Raw genomic sequence first — 24,463 nt, forward strand, 5'->3', positions numbered from 1 at the left:
TGTGTAACTGAATTCCATTCTTCAGCATTCTGTGCCAGAGGCCTTAACTAATCAGTTAGCTTCTAACTGGTGTCCCACCTCTGTTTTCCAATTTGACTGTCAGCCCTATATAAGTGCTCAGGTTAAGTTTCCCATCCATAAGTTTCATATTTTGACTCCTCTGCTTAAGACCCTGGCATGACTCTATGCTCATTACTCTTGGTGAGGTTCCAACTGAATTATTTCACGTTCTGTGCCCCAAATCCTTTTTCTCTTCTCTTCTCTCTCTAATCTCACCCCTCACCATGTGCAGTCACCAGTTTGTGAGTGGTGGGCTCTAAAAGTTCTTTTACAAGTGGGTTTTTTGGAAGTTGGAATTAAGTTTTTATGTAGAAACAATTCTTTAACAGCTGTGGTTGAGTCATGAGCTGTACAACTCAAAGGCCTGTGTATCCTAATGTAGCTGATTTCTGAGCTCTAGGAACTAGAAGCCAAGTTAAATAGGGAGGCAGGAGAAGGATGGACTGTTTTTCTCCTTTTTACATAAGTACAGGGTCATCTGGCACGAGAGAGAGCTGATAGTGATTTTTCATGTATAAAGGTGATCGTTGGCATTTAATTTCTGTTAACTGTTTTGCAAGTCCTAGTGTTTCTTTTCCCAGATTCAGCCATAGGAAGCTACTAGAGACTAAATAAGACATTGATTCAGTGATTATAGTATTTTCCTATTAAAATAACAGTTTTTTTAAAATTAATCTTTAAATAATTGTAATTGATATACAGTATTAGTTTCAGGTGTATAACATCGTGATTCAACATTTATATACCTTACATAGTGATCACACTAAGTCTAGTAACCATGTCACCTTACATGGTTATTACAATGTACTGACTCTATTCCCTATGAACAATAGTTGCTTTTTACTGAACATTTTCACTTTTTTCCTAATCCTTACAATGGTCTTGCACAGCTCATTGAAGTTACCTCCGTTTAATAGGTGAATATATTGAGGCACGGTGAAATTTAAGTATATGATGCTATTGATTTATAAGTTCAAGACTTACAAATAACCTGTATATATTTGTAAATATCTTAGAAAGAGTAAGTGCAGTGTGAGTATTTGCTAAAGAAATGGATAACCTCCATTGTTCCCCACCTCATCTCTTCCCCTGACACACGTAAGCACCATTGGGGCACTATTCCTGCCTTTAAAGAGCCTATAGCTTCAACGTTAAAGAAAAGGAGCTGAAAGATACCAAAAGAGTTTCTGGGATTTTCAGAGTTTCAGGCCCCACCCTGCCCCCCATCCTCAAATATGTCCCTAGAAAATTCCCAGCCCAGCCCAGATGTGTTCATATAACAGGATTATATGATTCCTCCAATTCGAGATTTGGCTCAAAAAGCATCTTCCTGCTAAAATGCATTGGAAAGGACCCTAGGAAGAATTAAGGAATTCTTGGTTGTTCACACATCATTGTCAGCTAGTTCAGTGATGTTTTCCTCTTAGGTACATTGAGGGCCTTTCTGACGGGATAGTGAAGAGAAAGCTGCTCTCCTGGAGCTTCTGCTTGGTTTGCTTTCCTTCCCATTCATATCTTCTACTTGGTAGCTTCTTCATATCCATGCTTGCAGCTGGAATGCTCTTCATGCATTCCTTCTTTTCTCCTGATCCTTTAAAACTCGCTCTTCCACCAAATATTTTTTATCTCCTTCAGCCAACCTTTTGTCTCACAGACCCTCAGTTTCCTCATCTGAAAAAAGAGATGATGGAATGTGTCAAATTTCATTCACAATATTCTGGGATCTTATTTGAGCTAATAGATGTGAAAGTGCTTTGGAAAACAAAAAACAATTTATAAATATTATATTACTATCATTTCCTGTTGCCCACAAGCATTTATTATCTCCATCACATATTTGTGGGGACAGATTGTACATATGCATGAGTGTCATTGATACCAGATTGAATTCTTTCATAGATGAATATTTCGTCTTCTCCTCACAAAGTCAAAGTACCTGGAGCATATGGGCCTTGTTTTATGCTTTAGGAAAAGAAAAGAAAGAATTTGAAAGAAGACCTTACTCATTTTACTATTTACTATGCTTTGTAGCTTTATGCTAGACATATACCAGTAGATGCTTCATACATTTTTGCAGGGTTCAATTCAACTAGCAAATTCAGACTCATTTTTGCTTTCCTACTAAAAATAAATATATTAAATATGTAAATATTTATTCATTGCTTGGCCTGTCTACTATGTATATCTTCTTGTAAAACTACGGGCTTCACAAGGGGATGGGCTTTGTCTTTTGCCCTGTTGTATCCTTAATGCCTTTTAAATGGGAGGTGCTCAATAAAATTTGTTGAATGAATGAGTGAATGAATGAATGAACCCAATAATGGTGAGAAAGTAGAATTTCAACCTTTATCTCTGGCTGGAGGACCAGAGAATGGCCCTAGTCAGGGTTATGGGGTTAAGGCTTGGGCTTCAGGATAGCTGTTCCTCAGTGCCTACAAGGCTTCTTTTTCTGGTTTTGGGGCTGTGCTTTGAATAACTGAGGATGCTGACAGCCTACTCTCCCAACAAGTGGGGGGAATCAGGGGAGTATTAAAACCCATTCTACTTGATACAATTGAACTAGAATATAGTCATATAATATTAGTAGTTAACTTGATCGAGCCCTTACTATATATATGCCAGGCACTGTTCTAAATGCTTTACCTGAACTAATTAATTTAGCTCTCTCCAAAATCCTATGAGAAAGGCGTTATGATGTCTCTAGTTTACAGGTGGGAAAATGGAGGCACAGAAAGTTAAAATAAATTGTCCAAGATCACAGAGGGATTCGATAGTAGAGACATGATTGAAACCCAGAAATCAGGCTTTGGAACTTGCTCTCTTATGCACTGTGCTAACCTGTTTCTCTGATTAAATTGAGGTCATTTAGAAACAACAGTTTTGGCATGTATATATGTTTTTTCCCTTTCTTCTAAAGCAGAGTAATTTTTAGTAGTTCTTCTGTTGTGGCTTTAAGCAATTACGGTTCTGGCCTATTTCTTTCAGGGAAGTAGTTTAGTTATATACAGCCTGCATTTTCTATTTGACTGCAGTGTGTTAGGCATTAATTATTTATAGTGCCTGCTGAAGCTGATGTGGTGCTCGACTCACCCTGGGTTTATAGACAATGAATGGCCTGTCGAAATCCACTAAAATGAAAATTTCATGAAATTGTCAGATTAGAAGTTGACCTGTATTTTTGGCTTCATGGATTTTCAGTTGTTTAACAATTATGAATTATATTGTGATGTCAGAGTTACCATATACCATATAAGGGAAACAAGGGCTAAATTTACAAAGATAAGTATCAGTTTACCTGTTCATTTTATTTTTGTCCGTTTTATATAGTATATCTTGCCCACCGGTCCAAGTTATTTCAATTCAAGGGATAATGCTAAAAATATGAGATCAACTTTATGACAGAAATTAATTGAATAAATGCATTTGCAAGTACTACGACCCTCTGAATGGCACAATGTCCCCTTTGCTCAAAGTATTTGTGAAATGGGTGGGGGATGGGAGAAATTAGGGAACCCTTCCTTCTTACTCAGTATTTGAGGTTATTAATTGTAATGTAACTATCGTACCCAAGATTCATTTGTTGGTTTTTTTGAGTGTTTTTTTAATGGGAGCTTATGTGCTGATTTTCCAGGGCACCTTTGTAAGAATAGCCTTTAAAAAGTGTATTGGAGAGACCAGCACATACTAGAGATACAGAGGAAATGTTAAATCCATATATTGGTGAATTATGTAGTTCTGAAAGGGGTAGAGTAGAACCAATTCATTCTGTGTGGAGCCAGTAGAGGCATCTGAGCAAGGTAGCATGAATCCATGGGCAGACAGAAAAGGCACTGGCAGTGAGACCGTCAAATGTGCTTGAGTGAATAAAGTACAGAGGTCTTGGAAAGAACCTTTTTTCACAGTTGGGCAATGTGGAAGAAAATAGATATTTTAGGACTAGACTCACAGTGAGCCAACAAGGAACTGTATCTAAATTACAACAGGAAAAGCCCTGTTCCTTTAGATGGAGGCCAAGTGGGAGCTGAAGGAAATAGGTTATCGTGGGTCCAGATAGTAGAAATAGTATTGAACCGCCAGTAAGTCAGGGATGGTTAAGGACAGGCCCAGAAAAGAGACTCAAGGTGTCAGTTATTCTCCTGGGACCTTAAAGAGTCCCTAGGAGAAAGATGCACACTGTTCATTCACGTGTTCATTCAAATATTTATCGATACTTACCATGTACCAGGCACTGTTGTAGACACTAGGGATAAAATAGTGAACAAAACAGATGAAACTCTCTGCCTCTGTGCAGCTTACATTCTTTTTTTCTTTCAGCTTTATTGATGTGTAATGGATAAATAACATTGTAAGGTATTTAAAATGTACATTGTGGTAATATGCATATGTACATTGTTAAAGAATTTCCACCCTCTCGTTAATGAGCATGTTTTTCTTTGGTGAGAACATTTAAGTTCTACTTACTCTTTTAGCAAATTTCAATTTTATAATACAGTGTTATCAAATATAGTCACCATGTTTTACATTAGCTCCTCAGGCCTTATTCATCATATAGATAACATTTTGTACCCTTTTACCAACCTTTACCCATTCCCCCCATGCCCCAGCTCCAGGCAACCACTCTTTTACTCTCTGTTTCTAATAGTTTGCCCTTTTTTTTTTTTTTTTAAGATTCCATATATAAATGTGATAATACACTATTTGTCTTTCTCTGGCTTATTTCGCTTAGCGTAATGCCCCAAGTTCCATCCATGTTGTCACAAATAGCAGGACTTCCTTCTTTCTCTAGGCTTCATAATATTTTATGAATATTTTATGCCACATCTTCATCCGTTCATTTGTTGATGGACACTTAGGTTGTTTCCATGTCTTGACTATTGTTAATAATGCTGCAATGAACATGGGACACAGGTAGCTCTTTGATACAGTTTTCATTTCCTTTGGATAAATACCTAGAAGTGGAATTGCTGAATCATAGAATAGTTCTATTTTTAATTTTTTGAGGATCCTCTGTACTGTTTTCCATAGTGGCTATATCAATTTACATTCCCACCAATGGCACATGATGGTTCCCTTTTCTCCACATCCTCACCAGCACGGTATCTCTTGTTTTCTTGATGATAACCATACTAACAGGTATGAGGTGATATCTCATTGGGTGTTTTATTTTTATTGTGGTTTTGATTTGCATTTCCCTGATAATTAGTGATGTTTGAGCACCTTTTCATATACCCATTGACTATTTGTATTTTTTTTTTTGAGAAATGTATATTCAGTTCCTCTGCCTATTTTAAAATTGATTTTTTTTTTTTACTGTTAAGTTGTATGATTTAAAAAAATGTTATTTTTCATTTATAGTCTACATTCAATGTTATTTTGTATTAGTTTCAGGTGTATAGCATAGTGGTTAGACAATCATATACTTTACAAAGTGTTCCCCCAATATTTCTAGTACCCACCTGGCACCAGATTCATATGATTTTAAATATATATATTTTGGATATTAACCCCTTATTAGGTACATGATTTGCAAATATTTCCTCCCATTCTGTAGTTGTCTTTTCATTGTGATAATGGTTTCCTTTGCTGTACAGAGGCTTTTTAGTTTGATACAGTCCCACTTGTTTATTTTTGCTTTAGTTGCTTTTGTTTTTGGTGTCAAATCCAAAATGTCACTGCCAAAACTGATGTCAAGTAGCTTACTGCCTTATGTTTTCTGATAGGAATTTTATGGTTTCAGTTCTGTATTCAAGCTTTTAATTTGTTTTCAGTTGTTTTTTGTGTATGGTGTAAGATATCGGTCCAGTTTCATTCTTTGCATGTGGCTGCTCTGTTTCCCCATCACCCTTTATTGAAGAGACTATCCTTCCCCAAGTTAATATTCTTGTGGGGAAAGCACACAATAACCAAATAAATAAGTACGTGCTACTATATGGAACATCAGATGATAATAATTGCTATTGAGAGAAAAAAAGCAAGAAAGGAAGGACAGGGAATGGAAGGCTAGGGAGTACCTGGGTGTTGTAGTTTTAACTGTGACAGCCACTGTAGTTAAATGAGGAGCTCCTGAAAAAGACTTTAGTGAGTTACATTCCTATGCGAAGGAAACTGAGCAAGTGAACTTGTCCTCAATGTTGCATTTCACCTGTTTCGCACATGTCAAAATTTTCTGTCTTGCTATTTTAAAATTTAATAGCAGCAGCAAAAAATTATGTGTGTGGGGTGAAGAAAAAGAGGATGCCATTTCTGAAGGAGAAAGGATAGCCCTAAAAGGAAGGGCCGAGAAATCCTCTTCTTCCTCACTTGCTCAGAGCAAGCTGTGCCGAGTGAAATCGAGGGCCACAGGCATGTCATGGCCTTTGCCATCAGCTGACCTTGCTTGCTTCTGACATCATCAGTTGACAGTAGAATAATAGGTTTAATTTTGACAGTAGAAGATTATTGCATGGTCAGGCTTTAAATCAAGGCTGTATGCCTGGGCAGCTTAAAGCTAATTCCTCAGATGGCAGCACTAATGCTTTTGCTTGCCTGCCTTGCAGCTTCGTAGCGAGCCGACCTCCGAGAGGCAGACGGGATGGCCAGCTCCGCCCGGGAGCACCTGCTCTTCGTGCGACGGCGAAATCCCCAGATGCGGTACACGCTGAGCCCCGAGAACCTCCAGAGCCTCGCCGCCCAGAGCTCCATGCCGGAGAACATGACCCTGCAGCGGGCTAACAGTGACACGGACCTGGTGACTTCCGAGAGCCGCTCCAGCTTGACGGCCAGCATGTACGAGTACACACTGGGGCGAGCCCAGAACCTCATCATCTTCTGGGACATTAAAGAAGAGGTGGACCCGAGTGACTGGATTGGACTCTATCACATAGGTGAGTCCAAGGCAGTAGACCTGCTTGTGACTTGGAGCATACATTTTACTGCAACATCATGCTATTCTGTATTTTCTCCTGTAAAAAAAATTCACATACATAAATAAAAACAGCAAGATTCTGGGAATTCTTTCTTCCTCTTTGGGAGGGAGCGAGATAGCAATTATAAATACCTTCTCTGATATGAATTCTGTGGTTATATCTCTACCCTCATTAAATGCCAAAACCTGCAGGTTTTACAGTATTTTCTTTTTAAAACTTCATGTTGCTCTTGATCAGTAGTCCCACTTTGGAAAGAGGTGGCTGTTAGCATTTATGAATATTTTTAAACTGATGAAAAAAATATCTAGATTTAGATAACTGATTTGAAAAATGTTCTGTATTTTCTGAAGGTTGAATTTCATTAAGAACAACTTGCAGTCTAAAGTATAATTTCAGAGTTCTTTGATGTGTCCTAGATCAATTAGGTGAAGAAAGTATCATATTCTTCTAACATACGACTTAGAAATCGGTTGCTATTTGTTTTAATAAAAGTGTCCCAGCTCTCTTTAGCTAATTTGTATTCATAGGTAGATGGATGATAAATAACATATCCCAGAAAATATAAAGTCTGCTTTATTTGAAAGCAATGGTCAAAACTTACTAACCAACCATAAAGAAAATCTAGATCAAACTTAATGATGAAATCTAACATTCCCCACACTTGGAGAACTTGTTCACTGAATGAAGGGAATTAAAAACAAATTAACATCAGTTATTTATTAGAAAGACATTGTTGCTTTCAATGTAGATTATAAGCCAAGCATTTTTTGGTTTTGTTTTTAAATAAGTTAGGGAGAAGAAACCTGTTTGTGGCAGTGCTTCTCAACCAGGAGCAATTTTGCTCCTATAGGACATTTGGCAATGTCTGGACAAATTTTTGGTTGGCACAACTGGGTCGGGGACATGGGAGACCAACGATGCTGCTAAATATTCCAAAATGCATAGGATAGCCCCTCCCAATAAAGAATTATCTGTCCCCAAATGTCAACAGTGTCACTGTTGAGAAACTGGTTTGAGGCAAAGTGACATCCTTGCAGAAGTTTTATTAGATTGTTAAACCCACTGTGCTTTATGTTTCTCTGGGACAAGGAATTTTATATTAAATTGGTTTGTATTTGCTTTTGTATCTCTTAATGTTTAATGATGTTGGATAGTAAAAATCTAAAATGGTAAAAAAACAACAACAACCAATGAATTTTCCCCCCCCTCTTACAACAACAAAAGGGGGAAAAGTCTTCAGAGTTCAGCATTTTCCCCAAGTGTGTTTAAATATATATTCAAAGTGAGGAAGTTATATGATTTAAACATTATATATTTATATCTAATATCTACTTATGTTCATAAAATATGTCTTACTGTTTTTTAACTCTAGGTTTTGATGGAATTTCACCCTTTTGGATTTCATAAATTTTTTTTTTTACTTTTCTCATAATGCTTTTCCTTTTCTCTCATTTTAGATTTCATAATGCTAAATATGAGACTATAAATAGCAGAGAGTGTTTTTCTTAAGTGTTTTTATGTGATATTTCTTTGGGACATAATCAATTTTATTTTTTTATATGGGATGATTTCTTTTTTGTGTGAATGACTTAATTTGTAAGATGCTAGAGTCACTTAAAACAATGACTCCCGTTACTTCATACTTTCCCCTCTACCTTCCATTCTGTTTCCCCACCCCACTTGTTATATTTCTCTATCTAGATTTAATCGAGAAGCAACTAAGGAATTCATAGCCAAATTCATCTTATCTCTGAGTCACAAAACTACAAAATCTTCGTGTTCTTATGTTTAACTTTCTAGAGACAGAAATAGAGGTCAGAGTGCTAAATCTGGAATTAACCTAAGGATTTAGCCCAGAAAACTGAATTAGGAAATACACCTCTTTTGAAAAGTGCTAACTCTTCTTCAGTTTATTTCAAGATGCTTCTGTATCTTTCTCACATATCATCGTTATATCTTTGCTTCCCTGTGTTTAATGTCTTTTTTTTCCCCTTTAGCTACTTTCAACATTTTCTCTTTATCCTGGTTTTTAGCACTTTGTCTACAGTGTACCCAGGTGTGATTTTCTTTTTATTTATCCTGGTTGGGATTCTCTAAGCTCATAAGTAAATGTTTTTGATGAAAGTTGGGACATTTTTGGCCATTATTTCTTCAAATGATTTTTCGATATGTTTTCACTTTCTTTTCCTGAGACTCCAATTACACATATGTTGCATCATTTCATGTTGTTCTGGGAAGCTCTGAGGCTCTGGTTAATTTTGCTTCGATCTCTTTGATACTCAGATTTGGTAATTTCCTATTTGATAGTTTACCTATCTTCAAGTTCACTCACTTTTTTCATCTTCATTCTGCTTTCCATCCCATCCAATGGATTTTTAAATTTCAGCTGTTTGACTTTTCATTTTTAGAATTTTCATTTTCTCTTTTTATAGTTTTTATTTTATGAGATCTCCCATATGTTAACTCATTCAAACCATCTTTTTGTTTCAATTCCTTGAATTAAACTGAATATGGCTGTTTTAAATTATCTGCCAAGTCCAATATTGGGGTTACCTAAGGGCAGTTTTTATTGTCTGTTTTCCTGTTGACTCTGGATACCATTTTCCTGTTTCTTTGCTGATCTAACAATTTTTGACTTTACACTGGACATTGAAGATTCTGTATGGTAGAAATCCTGAGTTCTGTGGGATGATTTTTGTTTTAGTGTTAATTTTCTAGTAGGCAGGTTTATTTCCTTGAATTTGGTGGGCATGATTTTATACTTTGTTAAGATGGATCTGTGGAAAGCCCAATGTGGTTCCCTAGCCCATCTAACTTGATGGCATTCAGCCGCCAGGTTTGGTGTCCCCTGTGGATTTTTTTAGGGCCTGGTTTGCGGTTTTGTTAGGTGAGTCTACAGCAGGCCTTACTCTAGGACTTTGTACTTATTCCTAAGTAGAGTCATTTCTGATGTCCTAGCTGGATGCCTACAATGTTAAAGTTGTCTTCACTCTGGCTGGGCTGTAATGGCAGTGTTCTCCAGCCCTGCCTGATTTCTGTTATCTCCATTTTACTCTCAGCCCTGCAGCACCACTGCCTGGAAAACCTTGGTAGTCTTACTCTGCACATATGCAGCCCAGACTTTAGCCAAAGGCCTGTGGGGGATCCACATGTGGGCTTTTGGCCTTCACTCCTCCATAACTCTTTCCAGTGCTCTGCCTGGAGATTCCTCCCTCCTTAGTTCATCAGAACTGCCATGGACTCCAGTTCCCTGCACTGCACCCAGGAAATCATCCCCTGGCTGAGAGCTGAGTGGTCACAGAGGCACCTCATAAGTATCTCTTCTCCCTAAGATTTTAGTCTTATACCACCTGTTGCACAATATCTGAAAACCACTGCCTCCTCCTTTTGTAGCTGTTTCCATTAGGCAGGCTAATCTGGAACTAAAGACTTCAATGTGGCCTGAAGCAGAAGTTCCTCTCATGCTTCTGACTTAGGATAGGCAGCAAGAGGCTCCACTTAATTTCCCCATCTAGCCATTTCCAGAGAACTCTGGAAAAATAATAAATGATGTTTGAGTCTCATCTGTCTGTCAGTTCTTCTTAGTGTATTTTCTAATAGCTTTTGATCCCTAGCAAGGAAGAGGGGTGAGGAATCGGCACCCGCAGACCTCTCAAGGGGCTGGGACAAATACAGACTAGCATTTGTGAATAAAAATACCATGCAGGTAGAATGAGTTACTTGATGTTCTCAGGCATGATGTCAGTTTTAGCAGGTCTTCTATAATGAATGGGTTTAAAAGGCATAGATCCCAGCATCTAGAACATTAAATGTGGCTCATTTGTATAGTTGCAGGACCATGGCTGTGTTTAAAAGAAAGACTGCTTATCTGGGACCTCAGCATGAGTGAAAAGCAGAGATAGCTATTTCTCTCTCGAGGCCCAGGCAGGCTGTTCTAGAGGCAGCCTTACTCCTGTGGGGACTTTGCCATCACACTTGGAGATGAATGTGGGGCAGCACTGTGGTCTTTAACTGACAGCCATTTTCTGATAGCTTTTTCCTGATGGGGTCAGGGGGTGGGCAGCCAGCCTTTGACCTCAGGGCAGGTAGGTCCTCCCCAGGCTCAAGAAAGGTCTAACTCTATATGGTAATCCAACTAATGAGTCATCTAGGAGTAGGCATGTGACCTTGTCCTGGCCAGTGAGATGTAAGGGGAAGACTTTGGGGAACTTCCTTTTCTTTTTAAAAAAAATTATTTTAAATGTGTTTCTATTGTTTTTAGAGAGAGAAAGGGAGAGGGAGAGAGAGATAGAAGTATAAATGATGAGAGAAAATCATTGATTGGCTGCCTCTCCCACACCCCATACTGAGGATCAAGCTCGTAACCCAGCCATGTGGCCTGACCAGGAATCGAACCGTGACCTCCTGGTTCATGGGGTGATGCTCAACCACTGAGTCACACTGGCAGGGCGGGAACTTCCTTTTCAATGAAAAGCCAGAGCCTCATGAAGAGGGAGTCTTTAAACTTCCCCCTTTCTTGGACTTGGGTCTCTGGTGGAAGGATGTAATGTTGCAGCTATAAGGCACCAATCAAGAAGAATAAAAGCTAAGGGTGACATAACAGAAGGTTAGGAAGAGCTTGGACTGGTGCTCCAAAGTTCTTGCTGTACACGAGACAGTCTCCCTCTCTTTGTTTAACTCATCATTAGTGAGCCTCTCTTATACCAGCAGTTATTCCTAACTGAGCTGCTGGGGTGGCTGCAAACAAAGATGAGAAAGGGCAAAGGAGGGACACCACTTGCTTTTAAAGGCAGGGCAGAGTGAGTGGGCTGCTTCGGTAGGTACTGCTTCAGGGAGAGTGCTCGGGGAAGCTTTAATACAGGTGAGAACGCTGGGTTGCTTTTAAAGAGACGTAACAAAAACTTGTTATTTAAAAACAGTAGCTCCAAGTCATGGGGAAGTTTTCAAAAGTTTAATAGAACTAATCATAATAGGAAGAACCTTTCAAATGAATAAATAGCAACTTGAAAATATGCAAGTTTTCTTGGGCATTATTAAATGAAGACAGGTGAGATGATACATTTGGAGAAGACCTGAAAGAAAAGACAAAGTGCAAGGCCAGGATGGAGAAATGAGTTTCAGGGTCCCACTTATGTCAAATTCAAAGCTGTTAGGGCAAAACAGCACTTGAGCTCTCTGTGAAATAGATGTGCTGAGAATGTAGGTTTCATAACAGTAGCATGTATGTCAGGAATAGCTTCAGATTTCTATACTTCTTGGTAGGAAGCAGCCGCTCCCCTTCACTTGTGTCCTGAGAATCTGGGCTGTTTCCTAGCAACGTCTAGTTTTATTTGTGGCACAGAGACATGGTCTCTATAGAAATAAGTCCCAAAGGGGAAGGATTCGGGTGGAGCATTGGGCTGGCAAGGTGTAGCTTTTGGCATACTCTGCATTTTGATTGTATTTCTCTTGGCTTATTTTTTCTGCCTCTCTACAAGTATGAGGGTTTTGGGGTTTTTTTTATTGTTGACACTATTATAGATATTTCCTATCTGCCCTCCCCAAGTTTTGTTTTCATTTGGTTAATTGTTAACAATATTTTACACTGTGTAACTCACTCCAGCTGACTTTCAGCACTGCTGATCTGGAGGGAAAATAATCGTCCTAGATCAGAAACATAATTTTTTCTCTAGCCATTTTAGGCAGTTTATAGGTCCTGCTGGGAATGCAAAGAAAAAGAATTGAAAATATCAAGGCACCCTTTGGGGAAACTTTGGATGTAAACATGGTTCTCAAAACAGGTGCTTATTACATTTTCTCATATAGACCCTAAGACTTCCAGACATGATCGCAATGTAGCTAAACTGTAGCCCCGAATCTCCAAATTATAGCAATTGGTACCTTGCAAATGGTTTTCAGAAATCACTAGGTTTATAATTTATTATTGTTCTGCAAAATTAGAATTGACCCCTCACAAGTTTAACAGTGCTACTCATTGCTTCCTCCTAAACTCACTAAATAAAAAGAGCCAAATGTTTATTTTGTGCAGAAACACTTCGGGTGTCCAAGCCAAACAGCTTTCAGATGGAAACATCAGATGGACACCTTTTAAACAGGAGGCAGAGCACATTACATCTGTTTCAGGCTCACACTCGATTTCCTCTTATTGTTTGGTCTTGTGCTTATAAAGAAAAACACTTCAGCCTGGTCGAGCGTGGCTCAGCGGTTGAGCGTCGGCCTAGGATCCAGGAGATCAGGGTTCGATTCCCGGTCAGGGCACATGCCCGGGTTGCGGGCTCGATCCCCAGTCGGGGGCTTGCAGGAGGCAGCAGACCAATGACTCTCATCATTGATGTTTCTGTCTCTCTCTCCCTCTCCTTTCCTCTCTCTGAAATCAATAAAGATATATTTAAAAAAAGAAAAAGAACAACATTTCAAAAGGCTTAACTTGCCATTTCTTATTTGCAGGCAACTTCAGGTACCTGAACAGAGCTAGGAAAACGCACACTGAAAATAGTTTATACTGTGCTGTACACCGGTGCTACTCAAGGTGCTGGTCCACCATTGGCTTTTTACTAGATAAGAAACTTCCTCCAGAATGTAAATCAATGTAACTAACTTCATTTATTTAGAAAATCTTACTATTAAAAAATTATCTAAACTAAATAATGGGCTTCTTGATGTAGGTATTTCATATTCTGGCACAAGCTTCTTATCTTGTTATGGACCCAGTAGCATATAGTTTACCACCATTTGTCTGGACCACACTTTTGAGTTTACTTCTTAGTGTCCATGTGTTGATTATATCTTCAAAGATGAGTGGCAGAGCAACTGTATTTTGACTTTGCCTTACAAAAACGTCGTGGCTTGTGTATTATGACTTTTTTCATATTTCTTTGCATTTGGGCAGTACAGTAAAGTAAGGCTGCAATAGTTAGCCAAGACATTAAGATCCTATATTTTATTTTATTAATTTATTTCTATTAGATAAAGTTACAAGTTTAATAGATAAATGGAGCAGAGCATGAGTACTTGAAAGAATATGAAAATGAAGGTGCCTCTTATTTCAAAGGCATATTCTAAGATTATATACTTTGGAGCTCTAAGATCCCAAAGTTTTAGCTGATGTTTTATGGTTAAAAATTAAGATCTGGAATGGTACAGCTGGTTGGAGGCAGTCAGGGCTGGAACTTGTGTTTGGTGTCCTAGTCTTCATTGTTTCCTCCTGTGTTGAAAAATGTAGTCCATTGTTTTCTAATCTTTAGATATTTGCTCAACACCTTCATGATTTTTGCAGTATTGGATTATCACCTGTACTGTTACTACTTTTTTAAGCCACCTGATTAAAACAAAACAAGATGATTACCTACCCTGAGCTTGTTCTAAGCAATAAGGTCTGGGAAAGGTTATCTGTGTTAGTTATATTTCTTTCTAACATGCATTAACTGTTAAATAACTTTTGTCTATGAAACACCCAAGATTATCACGTGCAGCACACTTTGAGAAATTCTGGTGTTATCAGTTGTTGAGAGCACAGGCTCTGTAGTCAGACAGACTAGTAAATCTAAACCACTTACTAGCTTGAGTGAATTATGTAATGTTTTTAAGCCTCAGTGTCTTAATCTATAAGAAAAAAAGACTAAGAAAAGTACCAATATGGCCCTGGCTTGTGTGGCTCAGTTGCTTGGGTGTTGTCCTGTGCACTGAAAGGTCTCCAGTTCGATTCCCTATTAGGGCACATGCCCGGGGTGCGGGCTTGGTCTCTGGTAGGGGGAGTTCAGGAGGCAGCCAATCAGTGTTTTGCTCTCACATTGATATTTCTCTCCCTCTTTCCCTCTCCCTTCCTTTCTCTCTAAAAATAAAAAAAAAAAATTTTAAAGGTACCAATAGTATGAGAATTAAGTAAGAATGTGTACAAAACTGTCAGGCTCATTGTGAGGTGCTGCTGATTATAAACTCTCATCATCATTTTGGCCACTAGTAATAATAAAATCATTTCCTGGAAGTCTGAAGCTGAAGTACAAGCTCACCCACAGAATGAATTCATATGAAGAGATTTCCAGATTAAAGTGTCCACTTCTGCTTACAGAAAGCAAAATCCATTCCTATGACACAAAGCACTAGGAATTATGTAACACTCCTAAAATATGACTGCTAAACAATACAGTATTTTAACTTGAGTATTATGCAGGTTCTAAACCAACAGGCTTTTCAAGGTGATGGGAAAGCTGTAGTTTAATCTGAAATTCAATCTAATGGAACAAAGAATTTATGTACTAGGCATTTAGTTTCCAGAATAGCCATCACATACAGGTAAGAGTGTGTCTGTTCTTAAGCTCTTTTGGTATTTTTACATGATTACTGCCAAAGAAAAGTTGCTTTAGGTCATATCTTTAAAGTTTAAAAATACTTTTAGAAAATAATAGCTTTCACCCTGGCCAGTGTAGCTCAGTGACTGGAGAGTTGGCTTACCCACCAAAGGTTGCAGGCTTGATTCCCAGTCAAGGGCATGTCCCTGGGTTGCAGTTGGGGCGAGTGCAGGAAGCAACCAATCTATGTGTCTCTCTCACATTGATGTTTCTCTCTCTCTCTCCCCCTCCCTCCCTTCCACTCTCTCTAAAAATCAATGGAAAAAATATCCTCCAGTGAGGATTAACAACAACATCAACAAAAAGAAAATAACAGCTTTGTACATGAAATGATTTTTGGAACAATTTAACTCTGAATTACTTTAGTTACCTAGTTGTACAAGGTGGGATAAAAGCAGATTTGCAGTTGTTTGTATGGAAAATAAAACACTAGTTAATAAATAATGATACAAGAATAAACTCTGTGTTACCCATACTCAGTAGATTTACCCAACTGTAAACCTACGCTTGCCCAACCCTGTATTAGTCAGGATAGGTCAGTTTATGCTGTAGAAGTGAGCTAATACCGAAACTTCAGTGGCTTAAAGAATAAGAGATGATTTATTGCAAATGCTATGTGGCCAGCATGGGTTGGCAGAGTATTGCTTTGTACTGTCATTTAGTGATGCAGGCTCACCACCCTCTTGATTTTTGCCAAATTGGATGATTGAAGGCTCAACCATCTTGTCATTATCCCGCCTGGAACACAAAGCCTCCTGAAGCAGGTGTCAAGGGAAGAGAGACCTGAGGAATCTTATACCAGCTCTTAAATGCTTTGGCCCTAAGGCGACACATTTCACTCCTGCTTAGAGCCATCGTTCAGCATTAGTCTCGTAATCTGCCCAACTGCCAGGGGACTGGGAAACAGAGAGGTGCCCTTAGCCATTTAGGGAGCAGTCACTATCTCTGCCATAAAAGGTATATGTAGTCTTGCTAACAATGTGACTGGTCTGCAGTCCAGCCAACCAAATCACACCGGCCAGGGCTATATAGTTTTCTTTTAATGATTTATTTAGCAGATTAGTTTGGTATTCATTCACTCATTTGTTCAACAACATTAGTAGTTTATGTATTAGGCATCTGGAAGAATTTTTAAAATATCATCTATATTTAAGATCATAAAGGGCTCCCATTCTAGGTCCCCCCCCCCCCCCAATTATTATATGTTGGCCTCTTGCTTCCTGTTTCCCTACCCATGGCTTCCATTTTCAGTATGGAAATCACTGTATGTTTAAATAGACATAAGTTAATTCCCTGAATTTAGCATGTTTACTGCTTTATACTCTCATTTTTTAAATGTCTTTTCCTGTTCTTTTATTTCTAAAATCATGCATCTGCTGCTCAAGCCTTCATAGATGTTTTTCTGAAAGTTGTGTGTAGTTTAGCATGAAGAATATCTATTGTGTTTTTGACATTCTGAAGTATACTTATATATTCATGATATAACTATTACACCTCTAATACAAACAAATGCTGTTATGAAATTATAAGTACTACTTTTGGGGGGATGCTATAGTTATAGCATTAAGTTATACTCTTAGAAGCAAACTTGTTATTCAAAGACTAACCTAAAAAAATAACCTTGAAAATTCCAACTGAGAATTTACATTAACTAACGGGATTCTAAATATTTGTTATGTATCTTTTTATAGCATTCATATAGATTTTTTTTCTTTAGGTGTACGTACGCCTGTGGTATATTTTTAATATGATAAAACATTCTGTGTGAAAAGGAAAGCCTTAAGAATTCAGTGAACATTTGGAGGAGGTCACATTTTTAGTTTTGGGCTACTTGCAGCCATTTTTCCTGTTTGCTTTAACTGCCCAAACCTGTCATTCCTGAGCTGTTTCAAGGAGGTAAGCAAGGTGAACTGTGCCGTGCACCTGACCCATGGTAACTGCTGACTTGAGCAAGGTCACAGGTCAGCTTATGTCAGGTAACTTAGAATTTCCCAGTCCATCATGTGATTCATTTGCCTGAATGGAATGCTATGAAACTAATAAGCTTTCTTATAAAAAATCATTATTATTACTTGTAAAAGTCATTCTTACTACAGTAGTACTACTAAGATAAGCAGCAACAGTACCATCTTTGCATTATGTGATGCTATGGGTGGAACCTCCTTTTACATGAGTTTTACCCAAATGTAAGGAAACCATATTACTTATTTAAGGAACTTGAATGTTGACAGAGGAAGTTCTGCAATTTTGTCATTTGGAATCATTAAAATATATTATTTGTCTGTTGACACTTATTGTAAACCTCAGAGTCACAGAGGTTTTAGATTTTGGAAGGAAATTAGTGCTTGTTTACTCGGCTGGCCTCATGTTACATGAGAAACTGAGGGTCCAGATGGATTAAGTAATATGTCCATGGTGCACAGTAAAATAGTCAGAAAAAATACAGCATCTAATAGGAATTTCTTCTACAGTGGAGTTAGGTGCTCAAGTCAATTCCTGCAGGTGATTTTTGAGTATCGTTGAAAATGCCTTTGAAAACCTCTATCAAAATGCAATATGACTTAACAAGTTCAGCAGAGTCCGTTTTTCTTCCAATATTTGAACAGACTCCTGTCTTAGACTGAGGGCCAAGAAAAAAGAAGGAGTTGGCTTGTGTTTAGGAGCTGTTTTTATATAAAACTCTCCTCTCATTTAAAACTAAAACTCCACTCAGCCGGGTGGGATTCTCGGAAGAACTGCGTATCTCACGTTCCTTCCGAGGGGCAGACGCGGCGGGTCTGGAGAGGTCCCCATGCTGTTTGGATGGTGCCTTTCTCGCCTCTTGTACCCAGTGAGCTTGTGTGGTGATACCAGGTGTTAACCGCGCCTTGCGGGGCCCGTGCTGAGCATCGTTTCATCGTTGAAGATTTAGTAGAGGATGGTGAGTCAGTTCCTTTAGTGGAGGCTCATAAAGATTTATTTCATAAGTTGTTTTTTACAGCGCTGTCTAAATAACCCTTCGATACATACTGTCCCTTTGTCTGAGCGATACTTCAGGGAAAGTCTTTTCTTGTAAAGCCGTCACAGTTTTCAGGTGACTTATCAGACACGCAGAAATATGTTTTGTTCTTTTATTTCCTATGTTCCCTTGTCAGTGCAGCGCCCCATTCCTTGGGACTTTAAATCCATAGGATTATGTATAAAAACTCTGGGCACAGGAAAGGCCGAGATGACCTAATACAGTGATTTTCAACCTTTTCCATCTCATGGCACACATAAATTAATTACTAAAAATCCTTGGCACACCAAAAAGTATATTAAGTTTTTAGCCGATCTGATGAAAAAAAATAGGTGTAATTTAAATTCATTTATACCAGACGGATATTGTTGTATTGGCTGTTGTCATGTTTTTATTTTTATTTGACAATCTAAGGGAGAAGAGGTCAATGCCCCTGACTAAATAGTCAGATGTTGCATGTTATAAAAATCCTTGGGGTTCATCAGTGTGCCGTGGCACACCGGTTGAAAATCGCTGATCTAATGTGATTGTTTAGGGCACAAAACTTCCTTAGCCATAAACTATCAAACCTACTCATCTTCCTCCAAACTCTCACTGTGTTATTTATTGTTTCCTAAAGGCAGACTCAGAGGTGAAAGCGAGCTGACTGTGTCTGGGCCAAGTGGGATGGAAAGTGGTACTGTTGGGGAAAATGCTGCCTTTCTCTGGTGTCTTCCTTCCAAGTCTAGCTGACTGGCAGCTGTGCTCAGGTCCCCTGGGGAGAACCACTTTTGAAGAAGTATGTATATAGCTGCAGGCTTTGAACTATTTATGGAAAAGCAAAACATTTCACTCAAAAGCAGCAAAGAAGAGAAAATCAGGAGACCGCGTCCTCAGTGCTTTTCGACAACATCGGTGGGATACAGCTGGGCGCGGAGGTGGCTGCAGAGTAGTGATCATCGCCAACAACAACTAACAACAAACCGAGGCCGGCCCTGCCTCAGTCCTCTGCAGAGTAGTGATCATCGCCAACAACAACTAACAACAAACCGAGGCCGGCCCTGCCTCAGTCCTCGAGGCGTGATGTGTGCGGGGTGACTGAAATGAGGCCACCTGTCCGTAAGAATGGCCTTGGCATTTCTATAGAGACCAGCGGGAGCCAACAGGCTTGGATGGTGTGGGTGGTCTGTGTAACTCTGATAAACCCTGAAGAATAAAAGAGCTCCAAATGAGAGTGGAAAAGAAGGCAGAATTAAGGTTTTAAGAATTTGGACTTCCTTCCAGTTTTTTCATGAACATATGTTTATAGTGCTTTCATGTTTAGAGAGATTTTTCAGAAACAGTTCATGTAGTTCTTATAGCAACTATTAAAGCTACTGGTTAATTATGCCACCTGATGGTGGCATCTTCACGAGGAAACTAAGCAGGTTAAGTTGCTTACTCAAGGATGGACAGATGGAAACAGAATTTGATCAGAGTTGTCTTACGGTTTCCTAATTCAATGCCCATGTGATGTTTAGGAAGCCACTAACGACTTATCCCCAAAACACAGAGCCTCTAATTTGATTACACCCTCTGAATGCTATTCTTGAATGGTCTCATGTGGCTCAGTCCTGACCTCACAATTAGATTATACATTCTTCGTGGACAGGGACTGTGTCTTATGTACTAAAGCTATTAGGGGTTGAATTGTGTTCCTCTCCCAAATTCATATGTTGATGTCCTAACCCTAGCACTTCAGAATGTGACCTTACTTGGAGATGGGATCTCTACAGCGGTAATCAAGTTAAAATGAGGTCATTGGGATGGGGGGCCTTAATCCATATGACTGCTGTTCTTATGAAAAAGGGAAATTTGGATAAAGACATGAAATACAAATAGAATGCCATACAAACATGAAGGCCACCCTATAAGCTGAACGGACCCTGTCATCACGGTGCTCGGAAGGGAAAAACTCTGTTGACGCCTTGGCTTCAGAATTCTAGCCTCTGGAACTGTGAGACAATAAATTTCTGTTGTTGAAACCACCCAGTTTGTGGTACTTTGTTACAGTAGCCCTGGGAAATGAAAAAATAGGTATTTCCTTAAATCCTGGGAATGTAACTAAATAAGAATTTCTAAATTGAACAACATCTTTTTCCGGTGTAATTTTGATTAGATTTATAAAGAGTTTTAAGTTTAAAACCTCTCCTCAGGAGCTTTAAGGCCTTCCAGGGCTGCCCCTTCTCTCTCCTTTTACTTTAGTAAAGCCACTAGCCCACCCAGTACCACTGTCTCCTGAGCTTGGGCATCCTCTGCTGTGCCTCTTGTTATAAGGAGTGCCCTAGATGTCTGGGCTTTGTCGCCTGACTCACGGCAAGGGCTATCCGCCTTTCTACAGGCCTCAGTATGGAACCTGGATTGCTTTTTCTAAGCTTTCACTGCTTTGTGGATTTTTTTTATGTCTTCTGACCAAAAAAAAAATTAAAAAAATTGTTATCTTTAGAAATGGTAGCACCCACTAGAAAGAAAGAGCACTATTTGATTTGGCCACAGAGCCTCGCCTTCAATTTAAAGATGCTGCTACATCCAGCTGAGCTGTTTGTTGTGTTGTGTGGTATTTGGAACTCGGAGTCAGTGTTTGCCCGGATGGGCTGTTGGTATCACAGCTCTCAGCACACTCTGTCCTTCTGCTGTATACAGTGAGTTGACAGACTGGCCATGTCTTAACCATGTTTGAATCCCTAGTGCCTAGTACCCAGGTCAAATTGAATATAAATTTGTTGAATCAATGAGCATTTTAAAAGGAAAACTAAGATTCTTTGTCTTATAAGTTGTATTTTGAATTTTACATAAGGTTGAATTCTAGGATACGTTGCACCTGAAATGTTCTTCTTGTCTTTAGATTCAGAATATTGCTAATTTGGAGAATGCTTTTAGTCCTGGACTGGATTCCTAAGATTTTTATGGGTCGTCTGTTCCTGGGGAGCCTTAGGAGTTATTTTCAGTGGTTCAGGCACTTCTGGTTAGACGGGGCAGATGGATCTAAATAAGTCCTCCCCTTTCCCCATAATCTGTTAAAGCTCTATTTCTGTGCATTAGACTGGGCATATATGATCATTTTCTAGAATCCATTTTAAGTTTAAACTCTGTTTTTAAATTCTACTCTCTGTGACTGAATTTTTAAAAATCTGGCTGTCAGCACACTGACAAATTGGATGATATTTGACTTCTCATCACTTTTAGGTCAGTGTCCAAATGGACTGTTGCCATTTACCAATTAAATACTTCCCCCCAAATGTGTTAGATGCCTTTTTATTTTGAAGAGCAAGACAATGGAATGATGAGGATATTTACAAAGCCTTGCGTCCAGAAATGAGAACACTTGGAAGAGCAACAAGAGCATTTACATCTCTTCGTGATCAGGCCTTGCACGACACTGCCGCCTCATATCGTAGGATAAATCCGTGATGGCTTGTCAGCAGCAGCTATTTGGAGGAGGCCTTTGCGTCTCTTGGAGAAACATTTAACTACATGTTATTTGTTGCTCATATATCAACCTCAGGTTGATGAACCCCCAACTCTACCAAATGAGGGAATTTAGGAAATCTTACGTGCTTCCTGTGCCAGGTTTTGTGGGTAATCCACAATTTATATGATTAAGGGACTTACTGTATATTGGGCCCAGGATGCTGGCTCAGGTTCAAGGCAGGAACTCTGGCATTTGTGGACGTGCTTCTTCTAAATCTCGTTCTGGCAGCGTGGTGCTCTTTTTACCTGCCCTCGAGCGAAGAGGGCTCCTTGTGGACTCTCACCGCTGAACTGTACAGGATATAGAAGTAGCACGTGCTTGACGAATATGGCCGGGAATGCTCTGCGGGCCCCTTAGCCTAAGTCTGAAGGAGACTCTTGGATCAGCAGGAGGCGTTTTGGATTTTTTGTTTTTTTAATGTAACTCAATAGTTAAGGGATCCTGGGAATTGTAGAACTATGGTCATGTTTGAGCATGGTTGCTTGGCCAAGTGCATTAGATGAAGTAGCGCCAAACTGCGCTCTCATGGTTGGAGGGGAGATTAATCAATGTCTCGGTGCTGCCCACGGTTGGCTTCTTGGGGAATTTCCAGTACGACCGCAGGCGTCAGGGTAAGTATGACCCAAATGCAGAACCATAAAAATTCTAATTTTTATGTCTGAAAGGGTTCTTGGAGTTTACTTGTGTAATTTCTCTTACATTTTAATGAGCAAAACAGAGGTTCATAGACTTGCTCCATTTTTCACTGTCATTTAGTGGGATTGTCTGGCGCTAGAATTCAGGCCTTTTCTTTGTTTTCTGCTGTTCTTGCATTGTTTGTTGTGTCCAGAACCTTTCTAGCCAAGAACTGCATTCAGTAGTATGTTGACAAACTGGCTCTCTCTTTTAAAAATACCTTCTGATTTGTAGTGTTTATAGATTTTCATGGTATAAAGACTTTCCCCATAGCCAATTTCAAGCTACTGGCAATACAACAACCAGCTTTCAAAATTACAGAAACTGTTAACAGTTGGCTCCAGCACACCACTGACTGTATTCTCTTGCCTGTCCTTTTTGAGATTGTTGGTGGCAGTATCAGTGACCAGTGCCTTGTGAAATTGGTAGGCTCCTTGTGGTGATAGTAGATAAAATAGGGTGACCAAAAGAAGGGCCTGCTTCATTGATCAGCTCAGTTAAAATTAGTCCAGTATTCCCTTGATTCTAATCTCTTTATAAGGCTCTGGAGTTAACATGATAATAAATACTGGATGCTAAGGGGTGATGTTTATTTTGGTTCTAAAGCACCTTGAAACAGTCATGCTGTGGGACTTAGAATTTGCTGTTTATAAAGATTTTGCATCCTGAGACAAAGTCCAGTGGAGGGGTACAGAACAATTCCTGCCTGCCTATCTATCTATCATCTATCTATCATCTATCTATCTATCTATCTATCTATCTATCTATCTATCTATCTATCTATCATCTATCTATCTATCTATCTATCTATCTATCTATCTATCTATCTATCTATCATCTACCTATCTATCATCTATCTATCATCATCTATCATCTATCTATCTATCTATCTATCTATCTATCTATCTATCTATCTATCTATCTATCATCTATCTATCTAATCTATCATCTATCTATCATCTATCTACCTATCTATCATCTATCTCTATCACCTATCTATCTTATCGATCATCTATCAACCATCTATCTATATTTGTCTTTTATCACTGTACCAAAACCTAATTATGTCAAGCCTTCATCTAGCTATTTTGAGTTTACAGACAGGAGGGGATAAGATACTGGAGACAATGTCAATATAATCAGAACTGCTTACAGAATAACAGATTCTAGAGCTGGAAGGACCCCAAAGGTAATCATCACTCATACTGTAGATGAGGAAACTAAGAGAGTGATGGAAACCTGCGTATAATCATATAACTGTCGGGGGCCATCATTTGGGATCATAAGCTGTAATCGTGATACCCTTTCAGTGTTCTTTTCATTATACCATTATGACTGTTTGTTTTCCCCGTATCAGAGCATGGAAAAAATGTAGCATCTGTCACCAGCCTTTGACTTGAGATTGAATAAATCTTAGATTTTCTACATGCCCTTTGTTCACGTGAAGAAGTGGGAAGTGAACTGGAGTACTGATTTGGAGGATGGCTTGGATTCATTTAGCCTCCTCCAACTTGCTGTACATAATTTGTCAGTGAAAAGACTCAGAAGGTGCTGGGTGATGTGAAACTTGAGGCTTTTCAAAAGAATCATTGAAGGACTTTTATATATTTTCAGCATGAAATTTTCAGTATTGAGATAGAGAATAACCCATCTGTTTTGCACTAAGAGGAAGACCACTCTGATGTGAGGATTCAACTAAATTCAACAAGCATATAAACACCTACAGTGTGCCAGGCAGTGTGCTAGGCACTGGGAATGCAGAGATGATAAAGCATCAGCTTTGTTTTGTAGGAACATATAGCCTGAGAGAAGAGGCACGTGAGCAGACGACTTCAGTATAATATCCCAAGTGCAGTACACACAGCACATGAGTGCGGAAGGGTCCAGTTTCTCCCTGTGTTGGGGAAGGAACGAATCATGGTGAATTCCTAAAAGGTTATTGGGAGGGTTAAACAAATGTCTATGAAAGTGTTTTGAAAGTATTGTC

The 24,463-nt window shown here is 39.0% G+C and overlaps 1 protein-coding gene across 6 annotated transcripts in view; it reads left to right on the top strand.

The window, feature by feature from the left end:
* Positions 1-24,463, top strand: part of HECW2 (HECT, C2 and WW domain containing E3 ubiquitin protein ligase 2) — a 292,351-nt gene that overhangs the window by 99,603 nt on the left and 168,285 nt on the right. For all 6 annotated transcript variants that reach the window (XR_013999195.1, XM_081142782.1, XM_081142786.1 and 3 more), the window contains one exon: positions 6,597-6,923. Coding sequence is in view for 5 of the 6 variants with exons in the window: in XM_081142782.1 (XP_080998908.1) it covers positions 6,632-6,923 (292 nt within the window). In the remaining variant the exon portion in view is untranslated. The remainder of the gene's footprint in view (positions 1-6,596; positions 6,924-24,463) is intronic.

This window comes from Miniopterus schreibersii (genome assembly GCF_964146895.1).
Source record: "Miniopterus schreibersii genome assembly, chromosome: 7".
NCBI lineage: Eukaryota > Metazoa > Chordata > Mammalia > Chiroptera > Miniopteridae > Miniopterus > Miniopterus schreibersii.